This window comes from Eublepharis macularius, chromosome 2, assembly GCF_028583425.1.
Source record: "Eublepharis macularius isolate TG4126 chromosome 2, MPM_Emac_v1.0, whole genome shotgun sequence".
Classification (NCBI taxonomy): domain Eukaryota; kingdom Metazoa; phylum Chordata; class Lepidosauria; order Squamata; family Eublepharidae; genus Eublepharis; species Eublepharis macularius.
Window position 1 is genome coordinate 46,529,499 of NC_072791.1, and position 20,141 is coordinate 46,549,639.

Genomic DNA, 20,141 nt, shown 5'->3' on the forward strand with positions numbered 1-20,141 from the left:
GTAGAGTGCTGATTCAGAGCCAGACCACTTAACCACCGTGCTACAGCAGCAACTTTACCTTGTGTGTGATGGCAGTATACAGCAAATAACCGGCCTGGGAGTGGACTAATCCTTTGGGTTTTCCAGTACTGCCTGACGTGTAGAGGAGGAACAGAAAATCTTCACTCTCCAAAGCAACAGGCTCACAGGTTACATCCTCTTTCATCATCGCCTGTCACAGGAAGCAGAGAAGATCTCTCAGTGGGATCTGTTCACAGCCCCAGGGTCTCCTTTAGGTTTTCCCTGTACCAGAGCTAAATTAATGAGCTCAGCGTGACACTGCCCACCATTTCTTCCTTTGCCCTGCTTATGTTTTTAAAAGCAAATTTGTAGCCCTCGTGGCGCAACAGAAAAGCTTGAAAGTATGTGGACTATGCCTGGTACACTTTCAAAACCTCAAGATGTTTCAGAGGGCTACATAACTTGTTTCTCCCCTCCTACCATGCCTACTCTTTCCCACCATTCTCTTCTCCTACTAATCATATGTTTCTAATACACTAATTCCACCCTCCAGACTGTCCTTCCTTATCTTTCTTTACAGGTCTGTCTCAAGCTGATTCCTAGAAAACTCTCAAAAGGTGCTTGAAGAGATAGGAGCACTTGAAACACCAAGTTTAGGACCCAAGTTGAATTTAGTCTTTTCACAAGGTCTGGGCAGGACAGGCATCATCATCATTTAAGGTTCCAGTCTACAAACAGCATAGCAGTATATTATCAGCAACAAAGATCCCTCCACTAGCACAACACCATAGCCCTTGGTGTTGTAAGACAGCCAATGATCCAGTCATGTAGTCAGACAATCTTGCCTTTGATGTGGTCCAGCAATAACACAGCAGGATACATTCGAGGAGAAAGGGGTCTCTCTATGCATTTTGTGTAATCCTACAAATCTTTCTGCCCGCTGAAGTCGCAGATCCCAGAGCAACTGTGTGCCTACCTCATCATCTTCTATTAATAGAGTATTGCTTCCCTTGCTAGGATTAGGATGCATGTGCCAGCCCAAATCATGCTTGTACCATTGTGACAGCATTTCCCAGTGTAAACTCACTGTCTGACTGTTCAAAGGGAAGGGAAGGAGTTTTGTTGCTTGTATGTTAACAAAGTTTACATATATGAAGGCGGGGCATATAGTAATAGAATGAGGGCTGTGGGGATTCTTTGAAAGGTATAGAGGATCTCTTTCCCTGGGATGGGGACATGGATCTCACCTCTTCCAGTGAAATATCCAAGGCTGACATGGGAACCTTTCCTTCTGTCCTCATTGAAACAAAAACTCGTTTCACCATTGGACACAATTGCACTGCCTGGTCCACTGTCTGCTTTAGTTCAATAACCTTGCCCCCTCGCAAGCCCTGGTTCACTGTAATCACTGTTTCAGACTGAGCTGGAGAAGGCGAAAGAAAAGAAATTACATTCAATGCACTGTAGTCTTCTTATGGCCCAACCACCCCACACTTAGGGTTGCCAGCCCCAAAGCAGCTGAGCCCTTGCCTGCAATGTACTGATGTCACTGGCAATATGCTGATGACACTTCTGGTTATACAGGAAATGACATCAGTGCAGAGGATGCAGAATATCACCCTCCATTCCCCCCTTTATTTTTCTCCCAACATCCAGCTGAGCAGCTGTAGGAAGTATCCCCCGGGGGGGGATCTCCTCCCTCCAGCAGGAACCTGGCAAGCCTATCCCCTCTGCTTCTTAGACAGAGTTAAGAAAAGGGGATTTCCTTCCTCCAGTGCATTGTCTTCAACTGGTGAATCAAGACCTGCAAATGGTCTAACCTGGTTTACATCTACGTTTACCAGCATCTAAGTGGACCCTTGAGTTCTCCTGGAATTACAACTGATCTCCATACTGCAGAGATAAGTTCCCCTGGAGAAAATGGCAACTTCAGAGTTCAAACGCCATGGCATACCATAGATCCTAGTTGAAATCCCTCTCCAAATTCTCCCCTTCATAGACACCACCCCCAAATCTCCAGGAATTTCCCAATCTAGAACTGGCAACCATATCCACAAGGTTAGGCTTTGGGGGAGAGAAGTCCCCATGGTGCTCTCATGGCCAGGAATGACCCTGGTCTTTGAGGAGACCAGAGTTCTTTCTGCCTTGCTAGGCCCCTAACAATCTTGTTTTGAACTGGCCTCTCTTTGTAACCCACCGTCTGCACCTAGTTGTTGTGTATATAAATTAGCCTGATGGATATACCCTCCACACATCTGATGAAGTGAGTTCTGAGGCACAAAAGATTATGTGGAACAAATTTTGTTAGATTTTAAGATGTCACAAATCCTGTTTTAGTCTCTGCCCAGGGTACCTTGTCAAATAAAATCTTTAGTTTTTGTATTAGTTTATTGGTCCTTTGCCTTACATGTACAGGTTCTATGTATCCTAACAATAATTAGACAGAAAGAGTACACAGCCTGAGGTATACAATTCTGAACAGTTAAGGGAATGAGACTGGATGAAGCAGATGGGAACAACCAGAATGGCTCAATGAGTAAAGGGATTGGGTGAGAAGCCACCCCAGAGCATTGTTATGTCTGAAAAAGTATAAAGACCTCCATATTAATTGTATTATTATCACTCTGTGCAGGCTACCTTGTGGATCTTCCTAGGCTGAACATAGGTGTAGAAATCAAAATAAATAAATGTAAACTATGCTTTGCACCTGAAGACCATGATCTCCTACTCAGGGCTTGCAGAGAAGTTTGACAACATTTGCATTATGGGGTTGCCAACTCTTGGTTAAGAAATTCCTGGAGACTTGGGGGTGGAGCCTGGTGAAGGTAGAGTTTGGGGAGGGGAGGGACACCAACAGAGTCCACCCTCCAAAGCTGCCATTTTCTCCGGAGGAACTGTTCTCTGTAGTCTGGAGATAAATTGTGGGAGATCTACAGGCCTCACCTGGATGTTGGCACTCCTATTGCATTATGACCTCAACCTCATGCTCCCTAATCTCTTCCTACTGCAGAGCAGGCTAAAAATTCTAATCTCTACTTCAAATGTTGGCCATAGCTTGTGAAGTCAAGATTAGAAGTTCTTTAAAGCCTAACATGGATGGCTCAGGCTCAAGATAAATATATTTTTTTCTCAACACTTTTTTCTTTCTACCCAGCAGACTACCTTAATGTATGCTAGGATAGTCTTGGTGGCAGAAAGGCTTATGCATAACCATTGCTTCTGAAAACTTAGTTGGTAATTGAGGGTGATGACCCGACAGCTAATACTCCTAAAAGAAAGCTATTAAAAGATGATGGTCTTTTGTACAGGACATAGCTGCAGCACAGGAAGCACTTACCATCTTGGATCCTCTCTGCCAAAGCAACAGAGCTGAATCCAGCAAATACCACAGTGTGTATGGCTCCAATCCTTGCACAGGCCAACATACTCGCCACAGCCATTGGACAGGGGGGCATGTAGATGGTAACCCTGTCCCCCTTCTTTACTCCCTCTCGTTTCAAAGTGTTTCCAAGGCGACATGTCATCTCCAGCAGTTCCCTGTCCAAAGAAAATACCTGATAGTTTTGCTACAATATGGTTTATTATCCCATAACTATGGTTGCAACCCTTCAGTGGGGCCTGGAAATTTCCTGCAATTACAACTGCTCTCCAGCCTACAGAAACCAGTTCTCTTGGGGAAAAATGGCCGGAGGATGGAGTCTATGACATTATACCCTTCTGAGGTATGATGCACACTTAAAAGCTTGCATTCTTCTGAGATAGAAATCAGTTCTCCTGGAGAAAATGGCAGCTTTGGACGGTGGAATCTATAGCATTGTACTCTGCTGAGGTAACTTGCCTCCCTAAGCCCCGCCCTCCCCAGGCTCCACCCCCCGAAATCTCCAGGAAGTTCTCAACCTAGAGCTGGCAATCCTACCCATAAACCCTCCCGGTCTCATGCTCATGGTTAGCAAATATTATGTACAAAGTATAGCATTACAAATACCTATGTTCGGTTTATGAAAATGTCCATTAAAAATAATATCAGAGGGAATGTTCTCTGCATGAGACCTGGGAAGTGACTGGCATTCGGAATTGACTACTCTATGGTGGATGGACCATTGATCTAATCGGATAAAGTAACACCTTATGCTCAGAGATCATAGGAAGCGAAGCTGGTCTACAGAAAAATCCAAAACAAAAATCACTCAATACCTTTCTTTAGGACCAACCCCAAGTTCATTCAATAACATGCAAGCTTTCAAGTTCCCCACAACTCTTCCTGAGTCTGCGTGTTAAGAAAAATATGTGGAAAATATGTTTCGAACCAGTATGTTAAGATATTATGTGGTACTGGGTAGAGCTGGTTTCATGTACACTTTCTGGGAAGAAGAAAAAGTGGCACTTTATACTTAAGAACAGAAAAGCCGGTGGTTAAGGTCTCTCCAGCAGCAAATTGAACCCCTGGGTCCCTTTAGAAATTGAGAACAGAAGTAAGATGTGGTAGTAATATTAACAAAACTAAAGAATGGAAGTCAAATTAGGTAATATACCTAATGGCTGGGTGGCAGAAATGCCCAGAAGCAAAAACCTTTCCTAGGTCCTCTTCCTCAAGTTGGCGGGGGCGGGGGGAGGCAGGGAGCCTTTCTTTGAAGGCTAAAGTAACAAGGAGCCGCATTAGTTGTTAAAAAATCCCAAAATAAAAGTGCTTTTACTGGGACCAACAGAAACATCCCAAAACAATCCAACACATTCTGCACAAGACGCACACCAGACGCCTTTAACTTCCTGAAACATCTTCCCCGCCCCCAACACACAAACCTTTTAACATTTAGCCTGATAAAGAATTCTGGAGCTTGCACGCTGATTCATTCATTCCCCCCACCACTAGATAACATTACCCAACCTGGCTTCCATTGATTCCAGTTTGTTAATATAAGGACTTACAATATTTTCAGTGAAATTCTAAGCAGAGTTACTCCAGTCTAAGCTCATTGATTTCAATTGGCTTAGACTGAAATAACTCTGCTTAGGATTTCACTGTTAAATTCTGTTCCTGGCGTTTAAGGGCTTTCTATTTGGTGTTTAAGAATCTTTTATGTTATTCATAGGGTTTTATCGGCTGGGTTGGGACTGGAGTGGTTTTTAATTATTATATTAGGCTGTTTTATTGTGACTTTATTGAATATTATACTTTTGTATTGTTTTTAACCATTGTAATTGTTGTGAACCGCTTCGAGATCTTAACTGGAGGAAAGCAGTATAAAAACTGAATAAACAAACAAACAAGAGTTCTCCAGAACTCAAAAGATTGCAGTTTTTTGTGATATTTTGATTAGTCTCATTAACAGGTATCACATGATTTTTGTTTTTACCTTTGATGTTTCCAGCTAAGTGTTTTTCCCTGGCAGAGCACAAAACAGTGATTTAGATCCTGAGATCTACAGAACAAGCATTTTGCCTTGACATGAGCATTATAAACTACTAAATTGTGATATTTTCATTATTTAAAAATATGAGCGGTTAAGCAGGTGTGCAAGTCGCCCTCCCATGCTTCCCTGTGAACAAGAAAAAGTAATCACCTGTATGTAATTCGGTCCTCTTGTCCAGGCTCATCTTTCTCCCAGATTAAGGCCACTTTATTTGGGGCACTGTGGACATGTCGATCCAAACAATTGACTGGAAGAGAAGAAGACTCTCACCATTGCAGGCCGGGCCATCTTCTAGTTCAGCACAAAGCTACTGCATACATAGTCCTAATTCATAGTAAAATTGATGACTCTCTTATGTACTCTTATCTTTTGTTACAGAGGAATTGGACAAATGCTTACCCAGTTCACTAATGTTGGTATTTCTTTTTACCAACATGCAGTCAACAGCTGACTATACCCAATACCCCAAACCATACAGGGTAAAAAAAAAAAATTTAAAAACCCAGAGTGGCATGTATCCAACCACACATTTCCTCCAACACAGCAGCATTTCCATTTGCAGAAGAGAGAGTAGTGATTTCTACCAATCCCTCCCTCCACAGCAACTCCCAGTTTGCCCTCTATGCTGCTCCTGAGGGGATTAGATAGATTCATGCAAAATATGTCCATAAATGACTACTAGCCACGGTGACTAAATGGAATGTCCATATTCAAAGGCAATACACCTCTGAATACCAGTGTCTGGAGACAATATCAGAGAAAGACATGGACTCTATGCCCTGTCTCTAAGCCCTCCAGGGCTACTGTGTGAAACAGGATGCTGAAGTGGAACTGGGTAGGCCACTTTTCTGACCCAGCATGGCTCTTCTTATGTTCTTATTAACTCCCGTCCCAAAACAAAATTCCAGAAGGATATTTCTCCAACAGAACAGGTTTTCTGCTCCTTAGTGGGGGAACCAAGTGTTCAGCTGGGCTATTTTTTAATATATACATACTTATGTGCCGTCAAGTTGCAACCAACTTATGGTGACCACAGCAAGGGACTTTCAAGACATGAGAAGAGGTGGTTTGCTGTTTTCTTCCTCTGCAGAGTCTTCCTTGGTGGTCCCTCATCCAAGTACCCACCCTGCTTAGCTTCTGAGACCTGATGAGACTGGACTATACTATACCATTCCACATTCCTTTATGTTAAGAACAAGATATTAATCTGTGGTAAAGCCCAACTTGTTCATTTATGCTGTTCTATAATATCCAGTGTAGGAAAGCTCTTTTCCCCTGCTTGCTGTAGTAAACAGATGGCCTCAGGGAAACACTCACTCATCTCTGAGCCTGCCTTAATATCCTCATATGATGCACAAAAAGGAAGAAAACACACTTGTAATAAATGGGAGGAAGACCAGAGACCATTTGGCTATATTGTCATTGAGGGGCAAGATGGATTACTTTAATATCCCAGCCTGTAGTCCTAAAACTTAGTAGTTCACAACATGATGTGATTGGTTAAATGAAGACTTAGCAGAAATGAGGTAGCTCATCCTCTCAATATAGGATTGGACCCATAGAATCTCTTCCAGCTGGGAAGTGAAGGGTTAAATGTTCAGTACATAATCTCAGGAAAAACTTGCCAAGGGGAGAAACAGAGCTGAAGTCTGTGCCAGTGCAAGAGACCATTCTTTGTTTAAAGTTCCTGCTGTCTTGGGTCCATTTATCTGGGAGAACTGCTGAGGCAAACCAGTGCAAACTAGTATTCTCTTTTGTGTTTTATTTATAGTATTGTGCAATATCTTCTCATCATAGGGAGGGAGCTAAAAAAAATCCTTAAAGATAAAGATGTCTCTCTGGGAACCAAGATCAAGATAATCCAAACAATGGTATTCCCTATTACTATGTATGGATGTGAAAGCTGGACAGTGAAGAAAGCAGACAGGAAGACAATTGATTCATTTGAAATATGGTGCAGGAGGAGAGTTTTGCGGATACCATGGACAGCCAAAAAGACAAATAACTGAGTAGATCAAATCAAACCTGACTCCTCCCTAGAAGTTAAAATGACAAAACTGAGGCTATCATACTTTGGTCACATCATGAGAAGACAAGTCCTCTGGAAAAGTGAATAATGATAAGAAAAGTAGAAGGCAGTAGGAAAAGAGGAAGACCTAAAAAAAGATAGCTTGACTCAATAAAAGAAGCCATGTCCTCCAGTTTGCAAGATCTGAGCAACTCTGTTAATGATAGGACATTTTGGAGGTCTTTCATTCATAGGATCACCACAGGTCGGAGGCAACTTGATGGCATATAACACACACACATTGTGCAATATCTGTAACTTTGTCCTGATATATTCCCACGCCTCTGTATATAACTTTGGGGTACCATGTATGTTAGTTAATAAATATTGTTCCTTTCAAAGATCTCAGACTGTTCATAAAGCTCTTTCTCAGAGACCCAAGCTTTTCACCCACACAAAGACACCAAAAACCTGGCAAAGCTAAAGAGATATATACCAGCTAGGGGACTTAACCTGGGACTAGAAACTGACAAAAGGTTAATCCCAGGAAACAATATATATACGCAATACACAAAGTGACGTTTTATCAACAATGTGAAAGTGTATCAAGTTTTTCAAGCAAATCATATAACAATAAATACAATAAATACAAAGGAATTCATGTCTCAATACTCTACAGCATCTATACATTCATCCAAGTGGTAGAAAAATCATTTAAATTCAGTCACAATGGTGCAACAGCACTCCTAACAATAAATAACGAAGAAGCTGCTGAAAATGGTGAAGCAGCAAAGCTGTGGAACTGCGATTGCCACGCCGAAGCTGTGAAGCTGTGACCATTCACTTCGGCGCCTACAAGTTTCGCTGTAGGCGAAACGGTCTAGTCCCGTTTCACAATCAAAGTTATCTGATTGGTAACTACCCAAAGGATAGGAAAGGCGGCTAGCGTTTCCCTACAAAGAGGATTCAGGCACCTCCATATGCACACATAACACCCTAGCCTCCTGGTCACTGACAGTCTGGAAGGTGGGAAGGGGGAGCAATTGCAGATAATTGACACTTGCTGCGGCTTCGTTCCTAGTTTTCATACTGTTAGCATTACATACCTCAGTGGTCATTTTATCTGCTCCCTGGTATCCTTGGAAATTAGTACAGCCCCTGGAATCTCCCAGCATATGGGAGAAAGAGCTTCCTCTGCCTGTCCCTGGAGGGCTGCTGTCAGTCAGGGTAGACACGAATGAGGTAGATGGACCAGTGGCCTGACTCAGCATAAGGCAGGTATAGAATGTTCATAACTCCTACCAACACGCTACCCGCCCACAAATTAGAGAGTATTTTGCTGTTAATTCAATTGAAGAAAACTGACTGCATGGTGTCCACTTAAATTGCATAGTCCACAACTGAATGGTGTCAGTCAGTAAGGTTAATGTGTTAGATGGGATCTGGTTATCTGCTTTGGATGGGATAAGCCATTCTCTGACAGACTCTTAAAAGCTTGGGGGTCTTGTTAGAGCCTTCCCTGAGAAAAACTAGTGTGTATAGTGGTTTATTTCCAACTTCATTTAGCACAGAAATTATCTTGGTTGAATGGAGCTGGTCTAGCCACACCGATTTATAGCTTTATTTCTTCTTTGGGTTCTGTTGTGAGAGAAAAGCAGTATACAAGTATTTAAAACAAATTCATATTACACTTATACTTACACTTCTAATTAAAGGATCATGTACGCCAAATTGTTCTAGCACAAGTTAAAAATTTATAGATCACTTTAAACAAATATACTTCACAGCAAGAAAAGTGCAGATGTCACAGACATGATTGGGAAAGTAACTAATGTTAGGGTTAAAAGTTTTCTTCTAGAGCAAAGGCAACCTATTTCATGCCATCTGCTCATTTAGAAAGTCAATGCAAAGTTTGAATTTTTTTTACACTCAGTCCCTCCTCATAAAGACTGAGGTTTGAATGGCATAGAATCCCCCTTCTCCTAATATCATGCAATGAGATATTAAAGTTGGTAACCATAATCAAGAGATCCAACGGTATTTAAATTACTGAGACGAATGTTTCTCATAGCACTTTTCTGTTTCAAATTTATGTTTATATAAAGTTACTACAGTAAAGTGTCCAGGCAACCCATAAACAAATAGTGCAACTTGTACTTCAATCAGGGTTATCTCCACTTCCTAAGATCAATTGCACAGTCTGACCTAATATACACAATCCAGAGTTGTACAATCCCAAGTTAATCATTTGAAAAGCTCCAGAATAATCAGTTTGCACAATCTAAATAGATTAATTGCAGTTTGAAGTAGGTTAGTTGCTCATCTTAATCAGTGACAGACACTAAAGTTCAATGCATTGTAAGCAGGGCTTTTTTCCTGGGAAAAAGAGGTGGTGGAACTCAGTGGGTTGCCCTTGGAGAAAATGGTCACATGGCTGGTGGCCCCGCCCCCTGATCAGCGCCGGATCTAGGGTTGCCCGCGCCAGGGGCAACCCGCGCTCCCCGCACTGCGTGATGACATCACTTTGGTGACATCATCATGCAGGGCGGAACGGCGGAGGCAGCGTGTGGGGCTGGGAAGCCGCCCACACCATTCGCCTCCCCACAGGAGAGGGGGCAGCCGGCCACCCCCTGTCCTGTGGGGCAGGCGCATGGCGCAGGCAGCCATACAGCCCCCCGCGCTGCCTTTTGCCTGCTCCGTGGGACAGGGGGTGGCCAGCTTTCCACACACACCCTGTCCTGCAGGGCAGGCAAAAGGCAGCGCGGCCACCCGCGCCATTCGCCTGCCCCGCAGGACAGGGGGCAGCCGGCTGCCCCCTGTCCTGTGGGGCAGGCGAATGGTGCAGGCAGCCCCGCAGCCCTGTGCGCTGCCTTTTGCCTGCCCTGCAGGACAGGGGGTGCGCGGTAAGCCGGCCGCCCCCTGTCCCGCAGGGCAGGCGAAACGCAGCGCATGGGACTGTGAGGCTGTCCGCGCTGCTGCCTGCACCCTCTGGCAGCTGCTCCCGGCACCCCCTCCCTGGTGGCACCAGGGGCAGACTACCCCCCCTCGATCCAGCCCTGCCCCTGATCTCCAGACAGAGGGGAGTTAAGATTGCCCTCCACACCGCTGGAGTGGAGAACAATCTAAACTCCCCTCTGTCTGGAGATCAGGGGGCAGGGCCACCAGCCATGTGACCATTTTCAAGAGGTTCCGGAACTCCGTTCCACCACGTTCCCACTGAAAAAAAGTCCTGATTGTAAGTCTCCTTATGTGCCAATACTAGTAGACAGACAGGGTATAAATGCTATAAAAATAATAATTGCTGCTAAAGATATGGGAGACAAAAAAATGATGGAGTTTCTAAAAAATTAGAGCAAGATTTAGGTCCAGTAGCACCTTGGAGACAGACTAGATTTCCAAGGTGTGAGCTTTCGAGGGAGCTTTAACTCTTTTTTTTTTTTGAAAATTTTTATTTTTTAATATCTAACACAGAAAGCTACAAAAACTACAAAAGTACAAGGGATAGAAAAGGGGCAAAGAAAGGAAAAAGGGAAGGAGGGCTGGGAAAAAGGGGAAGGCAACATACAGACAATAAACACTACACTACAATGCTTTTCCTTCATACTGCCATAATTAAAAATTAAACCTTTGTAAAATATTGCTGGAGTGGTTGACCTTACAAAATACAAATCACAATCCAACTTAAATCTTCCTCCCCCCCCAGGCCTCGGACGCAATTCTCTCTGAGCAGCAATAGCCGCAGCGCTCGTTGCCTCCCCCCCCCCTTCAAACTTCGGATCTTCTTCTTTTTGCTTGGTGTCTCGCCCAAATTCTTGTTTTTTGGCCTCAAAACCCCTTAGCTGATCTTCTGAATTTATCTTGTAAGCTTGATCTTTATAACTGAACCAAATTCCTTCCAGAAATAGCCATTTATACTTTATCCCGCATTCCCTCAGGAGAGCAGCAAGCCTTTTATACTTAAATCTTCTTTTCCGAACTAGAAATTGAATGTCCTTCAGTATCTTAACCTTATTTCCCAGAAAGTCCAAGTCCGCATTATATGAGTTGTATAGGATAGTGTCCCGGACCCTCCTAGATGAGAATTCGATAAAAATCTCGCGAGGCAGCTGCCGCTTCGTTGCATACTTTGAAGAAGCCCGACGGACTTCCAAAATGGCGCTTTTTACCTCTTCTTTAGTTGCCCTCGCGGGTGCCGCCAGTAATTCCAAGGCAAGATCCCATAAATCCTCGTTTTCCTCCTCTTTCGCATTCTGGAGACGCAAAATAGTCTGTGTTCGTTCCACTTGCAGCCCGATCAGCTGATTTTCCACCAGCTTTAGCTCCTTGTTTGTTGCTCTCATGAGTGACGCATTTTCCCGAGCAGACTTCTCTGCCCCTCCCCCGCTACTTCCTTGATGGCTTTCACATTGCTCTCAATTAAGCCCACCCTTTGATCTGTTTCATTCAGCTTGTCAACAAAGGGTTTTATGGCTTCGATGACCGATCTTTTCACCAACTCCTCGAGCGATTCCCCTTTTCCCTGCAGGGCAGCTGAAATTGACTTGCCCAAAGTAGGACTCTGCTTTTTCGCTGCCATTTTAGGGGGGGGGACCGCCAACCTTCTGAAACTCAGCGAGGGGGAAGAAATCCAAGTCTTCTTACCTTCAGATCCCACCACTCCTTCGCATACGCTTGTAATAACAGAAGGGATTCGCTTACTTACAGGCTTCCGCCTAGTCCTGTTCTTTGCCGTTTTCCATGGCCCGGCAGCACACAGGGTGCCGCGCACGTCTGCCAGCCTCCATAGGGACAAACAGGCAATTTACCCCCTGCATCGATTTTCAGGGGGCTCTTCCCGGCACATCCCGGACCCTGACTCCCTTCCTGGGAGTCCTGGGGGCTAATCTTTGCAGATCAGCCGCCCGGTCAGGCTGCTCAGACGCTTCCTCTCAGACCTGCAGAGAGGAGCACCCGACATGGCCGAGAAAACGAAACTGAATCGAGGGAGCTTTAACTCTCGAAAGCTCACAACTTGGAAATTTAGTTCTCCTGCGGAAATACAATCAACAATTAAGGGTTTGAAGAATAACAAATCAGCCGGTCCCGACGGCTTTCCCTCAGAATTCTATAAGAAATTCAGCGTAGTCTTAACTCAACCATTAACTGAAGCATGCAACCATCTACTAAACACTGGTAATCAACCTCCTACTTGGAAGGAAGCAAACATAATAGTTATACCAAAACCAGGTAGAAATCATCTTAATCCATCCTCATACCGTCCCATCTCATTACTCAATCAAGATTACAAAATCTTTACCTCCGTCATGACCCAAAGACTCAACTCAATTATAAAGGACTAAATCCATCTGGATCAGACCGGATTCATCCCTGGAAGGGATATAACGCATAACATTCACAAAACTCTACACATTCTCTCCACTTACAAACACTACGATTCAGAATTAATATTGGCATCGCTAGATATAGAAAAAGCCTTTGACACACTTGAAACAACATACCTACACTCATTACTACAACACATGAATTTTGGTCCCAAATTCTGCCAAGCCCTTCAAACTATATACTCGCAAGCCAAAGCTAGAGTGCAGGTTAACAATTCATCATCACCAGAAATAAACCTTATGAGGGGAACCAGACAGGGATGCCCACTATCACCACTTTTATTCGCAATAGCACTAGAACCCTTAGCAAATGAAATACGAAATGACTTAAAAATCCATGGAGTTAAAATTGCATCTAAATCAATCAAAATGAGCATGTTTGCAGATGATATGCTTCTTTATATCACAAAACCAGACACATCATTACAACAGCTACAAACAATCCTTGACACATTTTCACAAATTTCAGGCTTGAAAATTAACATACAAAAATCATTGCTAATGCCAATCAATCTTTCACAAGCAAATAAAACTAAGCTCTCCTCAGAATTTAAATTCCAATGGACTAACAAATATCTCCCCTATCTGGGTACTAACATACCAACTAATTTGGACCATCTACTGAAATTCAATCACACACAAACAATGCAAGAAGTAAAGAAATTAATTTTGACATGGAACAAACAACAGCATAGCTGGTACTCAAGATTTCATCTGATTAAAACTTTCTTGCTTCCCAAAATGATATTTTTTGTTTCGAACCATTCCTATATCTATACCACACAAATTACTGAAACAATGGCAAACAAGCTTTAATAACTATTTATGGAATCATAAATGACCCAGAATTGCATTTCACATATTACGACAGAGTCCTCAAAACAGGGGCTTCAAATATCCAGACCTTGAATTATACACACACTCAGTCCATCTTTCTACTATATTACAAATACTAAGATCTAAGGAAGAAACAATTTGGTCACATATATCAGAGTCATTAAACTCCCCTTTGTCAATTCATGAAATACTTTGGAGCAATAATCGTCTTAGACCAACACAAACTGATAACAACATACTTTGGGCAAGTCTAATGAAACTATGGGACCACTACAAAACCAAACTACTCCCACCATTATCACGGTATTCAGCTATTCTTTTTCAAGAATGGTTTCCACCAGGCTGCAGCCTATTAAACCATAAGCAATGTTTGTTTTTTTTTGAAAAATATAAATCTTTTAGACATATCTTTCTATTTGGGCCTTTTACTAAAAACTGATTTAGAAAAGAAATTAAATACTATTATCCCCTGGTTTCAGTACCTACAATTGGTCAATATGATTAATAAAATACATTTAAAAGATATAATATCAACACCTAAAACACACTTTGAAGACCTCATAGATGTGAACACTCACCATAAAAAGGGCTGATTTCAAAAGTCTACAAAATTATTATGCATTTGCATAAACCAAAACATTACGCTTACCAAAAAAATTGGTAACAAGACTGTGACATACCGATATCCCAAAACCAATGGAAAGAAATTTGGTCATCTTCTACTTTAAACTCCAAAGCAATAAACATAAAACTTCAATCATTTAAAATCTTAACACGTTGGTATCTAACCCCTAAAAAACTTTCTGTTATCACCTCAACCTATTCACCTATGTGTTGGAAAAAATGTGGGAATATCGGCACATTTGGCCACCTATGGTGGCAGTGTCCTAAAATCAAAGCATTCTGGGAGGAGACATTAAAGCAAATAAAATTAATAACAAATTATGACATACATTTCAAACCCCAACTAATATTCTTAAACCTATGGCAAAATACAAACATCCCCTCCTTTGTCCCCTCTTCCCAAGGTGTCACAATCATACAATTAGACACTAAAGTGGCCCATTAAGGATCGTTGTAGAGCCATCAAGCCTTTGTTCCCCTTTTGAGAACCACAGGGAAAGGCACCAGCCCCAGGGTACGTCTTGAGGTATTTAAGCAGGCTTCCCCTGCCATGAGGTGCGCGTGCCATCCCTATCCTGAACCTCTGCCATCTCTCTGCATGTCTAGTGCAGGCATTAGATACCACCATGCTTCGCTGCTACATCTTTCTTCCACGCCGTGACCAGGTGAGTATACCCAGTTCCGTCGATCTCAAGTAGGTCCTGCTAATGCAAACGGCTCTGTTTTTCCTACTCTTTATTTCCTAGTTTCTTGTATGTACCTTGTTTGTGTGTGTTATCATAGGCATACGCAACACTATTAGTAAAACATGTTTTATCTTTATTAGTCTCGCCTCTTTATTGCACAAGTGATCTGGAAGAGGGACTCTGGTATAGCTGGTTAAGATCCGCAATAATTAAAACCCAGACTGCATGCTAATTTCCCCATAAATAGCAGTTCTGGTAACAGGTAGTCAGGTGGATAAGAGAGGCAATGGGGGCTCATGAGGGCAAAAGCCTTGGCCCAGCTCACTGGAGTTCCTCCCTCTGTGATGCTGTCTTCACAGGGCTCCTGGCAAGTGAGTCTTGGAAAGTGTGTTAGCAAGCTACACCAAATAAGAACAATTGCTCATCCAGAAACTTCGTGAGCCACTACTGATAACTTTTCCAAAAGACATGCCTCCCATTTTCTAAGCCAATGCCAAATCCAAAAATGGGTGTATCATTTTATAGCTCTTATAGCCAAAGAAGACATGAAATGGAAATTATGTTTGCTTATTTATGTATGTGCTGCATTCTCATTTAAACCCAGGACGAGTCTAGTTTTTAGACAAAAGAGAGCAGGTAAGTGAGGGGAGCTGGACTCTCCCCATCCCTGTGCACTTCAGAAATTTTTTTCTCAGCTGGGCTCTGATAATAGAAGTAAGCTGGTAGAGAAGAAATTGCTTGGGATGACAGAGAGGTGAAGCAGGGGAAAGGGGATAGTTTCGCTCTCCAAACCTGTGTGGCAGTTTTTATATAACAATGAGATCCACCACATGACTTAAATGATATCTTAATGTGGCAAACACAGACAACAAACATGGCTGCCCCTATCATGTCCAGTTTCCCTCTCAGAATGATGCTCATGGTGTATAGACCTTAATGCCACTTCCACATGTTCCAATTTTTGGGGGGTTTCCCTGTCCCAAAGCCGCGTTTTCCCGACTCACTTCGAGAATTCATCTTTCACATGCATCATCCTTATGTGTGTTTTATGGGTGTTTGTCGCAGGAAAAAAAGGTCCCAAAACAGAAAACATGTTCTTTCTCTGCACCTCGTCACAAATGACCTTGGCATATTCCTGTCCAATTTTTTTTTTTTGAGTGCATGTGGGATTGCGTTGTACCATTGTCCTGTCTTTCAGCTTCTGTAAAAACTGTGCATGTGTAGTTCTCCGTTCTCTACCACTGATGTCTCACTCAAGATTTTAAATGCAAAAGAGTTTAATAAATATGCAAACAGTAGAGTAGCACAATCGCACAATGCTATATTTAAAATAAAATCAGAAATTGCATTCCATTCTCAATGTTGTTCCTAGACTGGTAGTCCAATTGCTGAGTGATCCAATGTAGCAAGCACTGCAGTATAATTATTCTGGAAGCAGATAACGTAATAGCGCAAGTACTGTTAAAAAAAGTTAAGGAGGGGGTTATATGATCGCGCATGCAAACCAGATGCATGTGTGATGTTTAAGGGAGGGGTAATAGTGAGAGGAGGGGTTGGAGATTTCTGGGAGGACCCTTCTGAAGTGCAAAAAAAGCCTCCACATGCATTGCTATGGTAGGATAATCGCGTGGAAAACCTGCATCAAAAAATAAACATGGACCAAAACAGGTCTCACAAAAAATGCTTAAAAATGGGATTATCATGACCTGCTCATGCATGGGAAATGATGACATGTGTAATGAGTGAGATAGCTCACCAGAGTTCCTTGGCAGGCCGTCCCATTAAGGCAGGGATAGGGAACGTCTGGCCCACGGGCCGGATATGGCCCACAAAATCATTTGGTCTGGCCTGTAGGGCCAGCGCGTCCATTAAGGTGGAGCCAGCAGCCGCCTTGAGTGCAGCTCTCTGAAGCAGGTGCAGTAGCCCATGCCAGCCCCCGATGACCCCCCGGCCCGATCCGGCTCCAGTGCTGCAGGTTGCGCAGCGCAGAAGCAACCAGGCTGTTACTTTGTGCTCTTGCGCCCCTGGCCCGACCTGGTGGCAGTGTCGTGGGGCACGCAGTGCAAAAGCAATCAGGCTGTGCTTATTGCTTCGTGCGCTTGGTGGGTCAATCAGCCTGTGCCTATTGCTTTGTGCGCTTAATGGGTATTGGACATTGGGAAGGTCAGTTTGTAGTCCCTCAAAGTAGCTTCCAGCAGACACTCCAGTTCTTGCCGCTGTCCCTGCCAATTAGAAAGCTCCTACTCTGGCCCAGCCAGCCAGGAAAAGGGCCAGCCCCTCAAAGTAGCTTCCAACAGACACTCCAGTTTTTGCCACTGTAAAGAGAAAATGACAGGAAATGGGGGGACACATGGATCATGCCTTTCCCAGGGTTCAATCTCTCTGAAACTTGGGCGGGTCTACAGAGAACAATGAGGACTATATCCCCTGCAGATTTGGTGGGTATTGGACATTGGGAAGGTCAGTTTGTAGCCCCTCAAAGTAGCTTCCAGTAGACACTCCAGTTTTTGCCACTGTGAAGAGAAAAGGACCAAAGAAAAGCAGTTCCAGCCATTACGTTAGGTGTGAGTTAATTAAATGTTTGACCAAATATAGCAGGCTAATTTTTAAGTTGATAATTTTGTATGGCCCGCGGATGATGTTATAAATATCCCAAATGGCCCTTGGCAGAAAAAAAATTCCCCATCCCTGCATTAAGGATATGTGGAAGAGGCCTAAAACATTTCTTTCCATTTGTTTGTCTAGACTTTCCTCATTGGAAATTTTTTTTAAAAAAACTTTTAATATGCCATTAATATATATATATAACAAACAGCCAGCACATATTTTGCTTGTATTCCTTTTCCCTGTTCCAGCAGTCTCTTTTGTCCCCCTAGAAAGATGCTATATGTAGTCTCAGGCAGGGGACCACATGAAAAAGAAGCCATGCTGGCCAAGGGGCTACTATGAGGAGGGGGGAATGCCCCCTCCTACATTTTCTGCATGTGAAAGAGGGGCGTAGCTTTGCCCAATTCCCTCTCCTCACCACAGTTGCTCAGTTCTATTCAGGTCCCATGACTCCACCAGCATCACTTTTTTAGGGATCAAAAGAAGCTGCAGTCTTCATGGTGGTTGGTCGGGTATAACCAATTAAGTCATGACCTGTCAGCCTGTTGTATGTGCTAGCTTTGTTTATGTTCGTGGTTCCCAACTCGGAGTTATTGCAAGGGGTCCTTGAATCAACATGTGCCTCAAGTATGGTCATTTTGATTTTTTTGTCATTATGTATTTTCTCAATCAGTGGACACTAATAGTACAACTACTATCCAGTGAAATCCAGTGGGTGTAGTAGTTAGAGTGTTAGACTAGGATCTGAGAGATCCAGGTTTGAGTTTCCACTCTGCCATGGAAGCTCCCTTGGCGACTTTGGGCTAGTCATACACTCTCAGCCTAACCTACCTCACAGGATTGTTGTGAGGATAAAATGGAGGAGAGGAGAATGATGTTAGCTGCTATGAGTCCCCACTGGGAAGAAAGGTGGGATATAAATTAAGTAAATAAAATAAAATAAAAAATATGTGAGGATCCATAGAAAATTTTGATATACATAAAAGAAAATTTTGATTTTAAAAAGGGGTCCTTATACTCAAAAAGGTTGGGAACCACTGGTTTATGCTATTTCTTTATAAAGTTTTCAAACACACATACACTATGTTCACATGAAAATACATATAATCATTTTTAAAACCAAATTATCAAAAATAGCCATTCATTGGCGCCCCATATATTTTGTCCAGAGTTCAAATGGAATATACATATATCTACAATGAATTGTGAGTACTAGTCTTATAAAGGTAATGTTTTGTACAAGAAACATTACTTCAAAAGAGATGTGGCTGATTATTGCATTGTAACTAATAGCACAACAAAGGAGGAAATGTTGGTATAATATATGCATGCAGTAAATGGGCCAATAGTTCTGGATTCGATAAACAATTATATTCATTAGCTAAACATAAGGAAAGTTTTTAAAAAGAACATAATACACATTTTCTATTATGAAATGAATATTTCCACCATAATGCTGCCGCAAATTATTTCACTACAATTGGAGCTCTCTTGCGCCCTGCAGGGCTGCAAACCTTCATCTCCCAGAATTACAATTGATCTCCAGATGACAGAAAATGGCTGCTGTGGAGGATGGACTCTAAGGCGTCATACCTTGTTGAGATCTCACACCTCCCCAAATCCTGCCTTCCCCAGGCTCCACCCCCAAATCTCCAGGAATTTTCCAACCCAGAATTGGCAAACCTGTCACAGAGTTGGTAAAAAGAACAAGCACTTTAACCTCATGTTCTTGAGCCATAGGGTGCATGAAAATAAATTTAATTTTAAATGCATCCTAGCAAATAACCGCAGAATATTTTGTAGAGATTTTTAGGGTAAAGTCACGAGCTACCGACTACCTAAATCCATCAAAAGAAAGCAGTCCCCAGACGGTGGCATGAAATAACATTGTAAGAAGTCTTACTCTATGGCCTCATATTTCGCACACATCCTTTTTCTCTTTCTTCCCTCCCAGTGTTTTTGTCTTCTCCTCTAACAGGTCTGTTCAGCAGGAGAGACTGGCGTAGTCAAAACACTGATTCATATATTCAGTGGATCTTCTTGAGAGAAAAGTATGGACAGCTGGCTTCCTACTTACCTGATACATTTAGCTGCCCTCCAAGGAACCAGGACACGTGGCCTTGCTGTAGGTTGCAGGAACTGACACAGTGAAAGGGGTTGATCCATGTGAGCCTGCTTCTTCCTAGTGCTCCCCAAAATGTGTCTGTCTGTTCCACAGACAGCTGGTACAGCCCTTGGTGGTCCCTTGGTCCAGGAAAGGCTGCAGCTTCTGGCATGTATGCAGTCAGAGGCCCCCTGCTCCATGCTCTGGTTTTGCAGGATGAGTGTCTGCTTTTGGGGGCAGTTTTCGGAAAGCAAGTTCTAGCAAGCAGCCAAGACATAATCCTGGGGTACAAAAGGAGCCTCTTCCTACCTCTGAGCCAAGGAGAACTTCTTTAAGCATATGTCCTAGCTCAAGCTCTGTTCCTGTTTTCCTGGCAGTGCAAAATGTGAGTTTATTATTCCCTCAGCTCCAAACCGTACATCCACATTCAGACTGAATACAGTACAAGATGGATTCACTCGCTTCCTGGAAAACACACACACG

General features: G+C 42.9%; 1 protein-coding gene across 4 annotated transcripts in view; it reads right to left on the reverse strand.

The window, feature by feature from the left end:
• The window catches only part of LOC129323761 (acetyl-coenzyme A synthetase 2-like, mitochondrial), a 36,832-nt gene extending 16,691 nt beyond the window's left edge, over positions 1-20,141 (reverse strand). For 2 of the 4 annotated variants that reach the window (XM_054970433.1, XM_054970434.1), the window contains exons 1-5: positions 19,632-20,141; positions 5,562-5,658; positions 3,338-3,537; positions 1,248-1,423; positions 59-211 (exon numbers count right to left, since the gene is read on the reverse strand). In XM_054970433.1, the coding sequence (XP_054826408.1) occupies positions 59-211; positions 1,248-1,423; positions 3,338-3,537; positions 5,562-5,658; positions 19,632-19,935 (930 nt within the window). In that variant the 5' untranslated portion in view covers positions 19,936-20,141. Of the gene's footprint in view, positions 1-58; positions 212-1,247; positions 1,424-3,337; positions 3,538-5,561; positions 5,659-19,457; positions 19,544-19,631 lie in introns of those variants that run through there. The other 2 variants (XM_054970435.1, XM_054970436.1) reach the window with 2 other exon arrangements.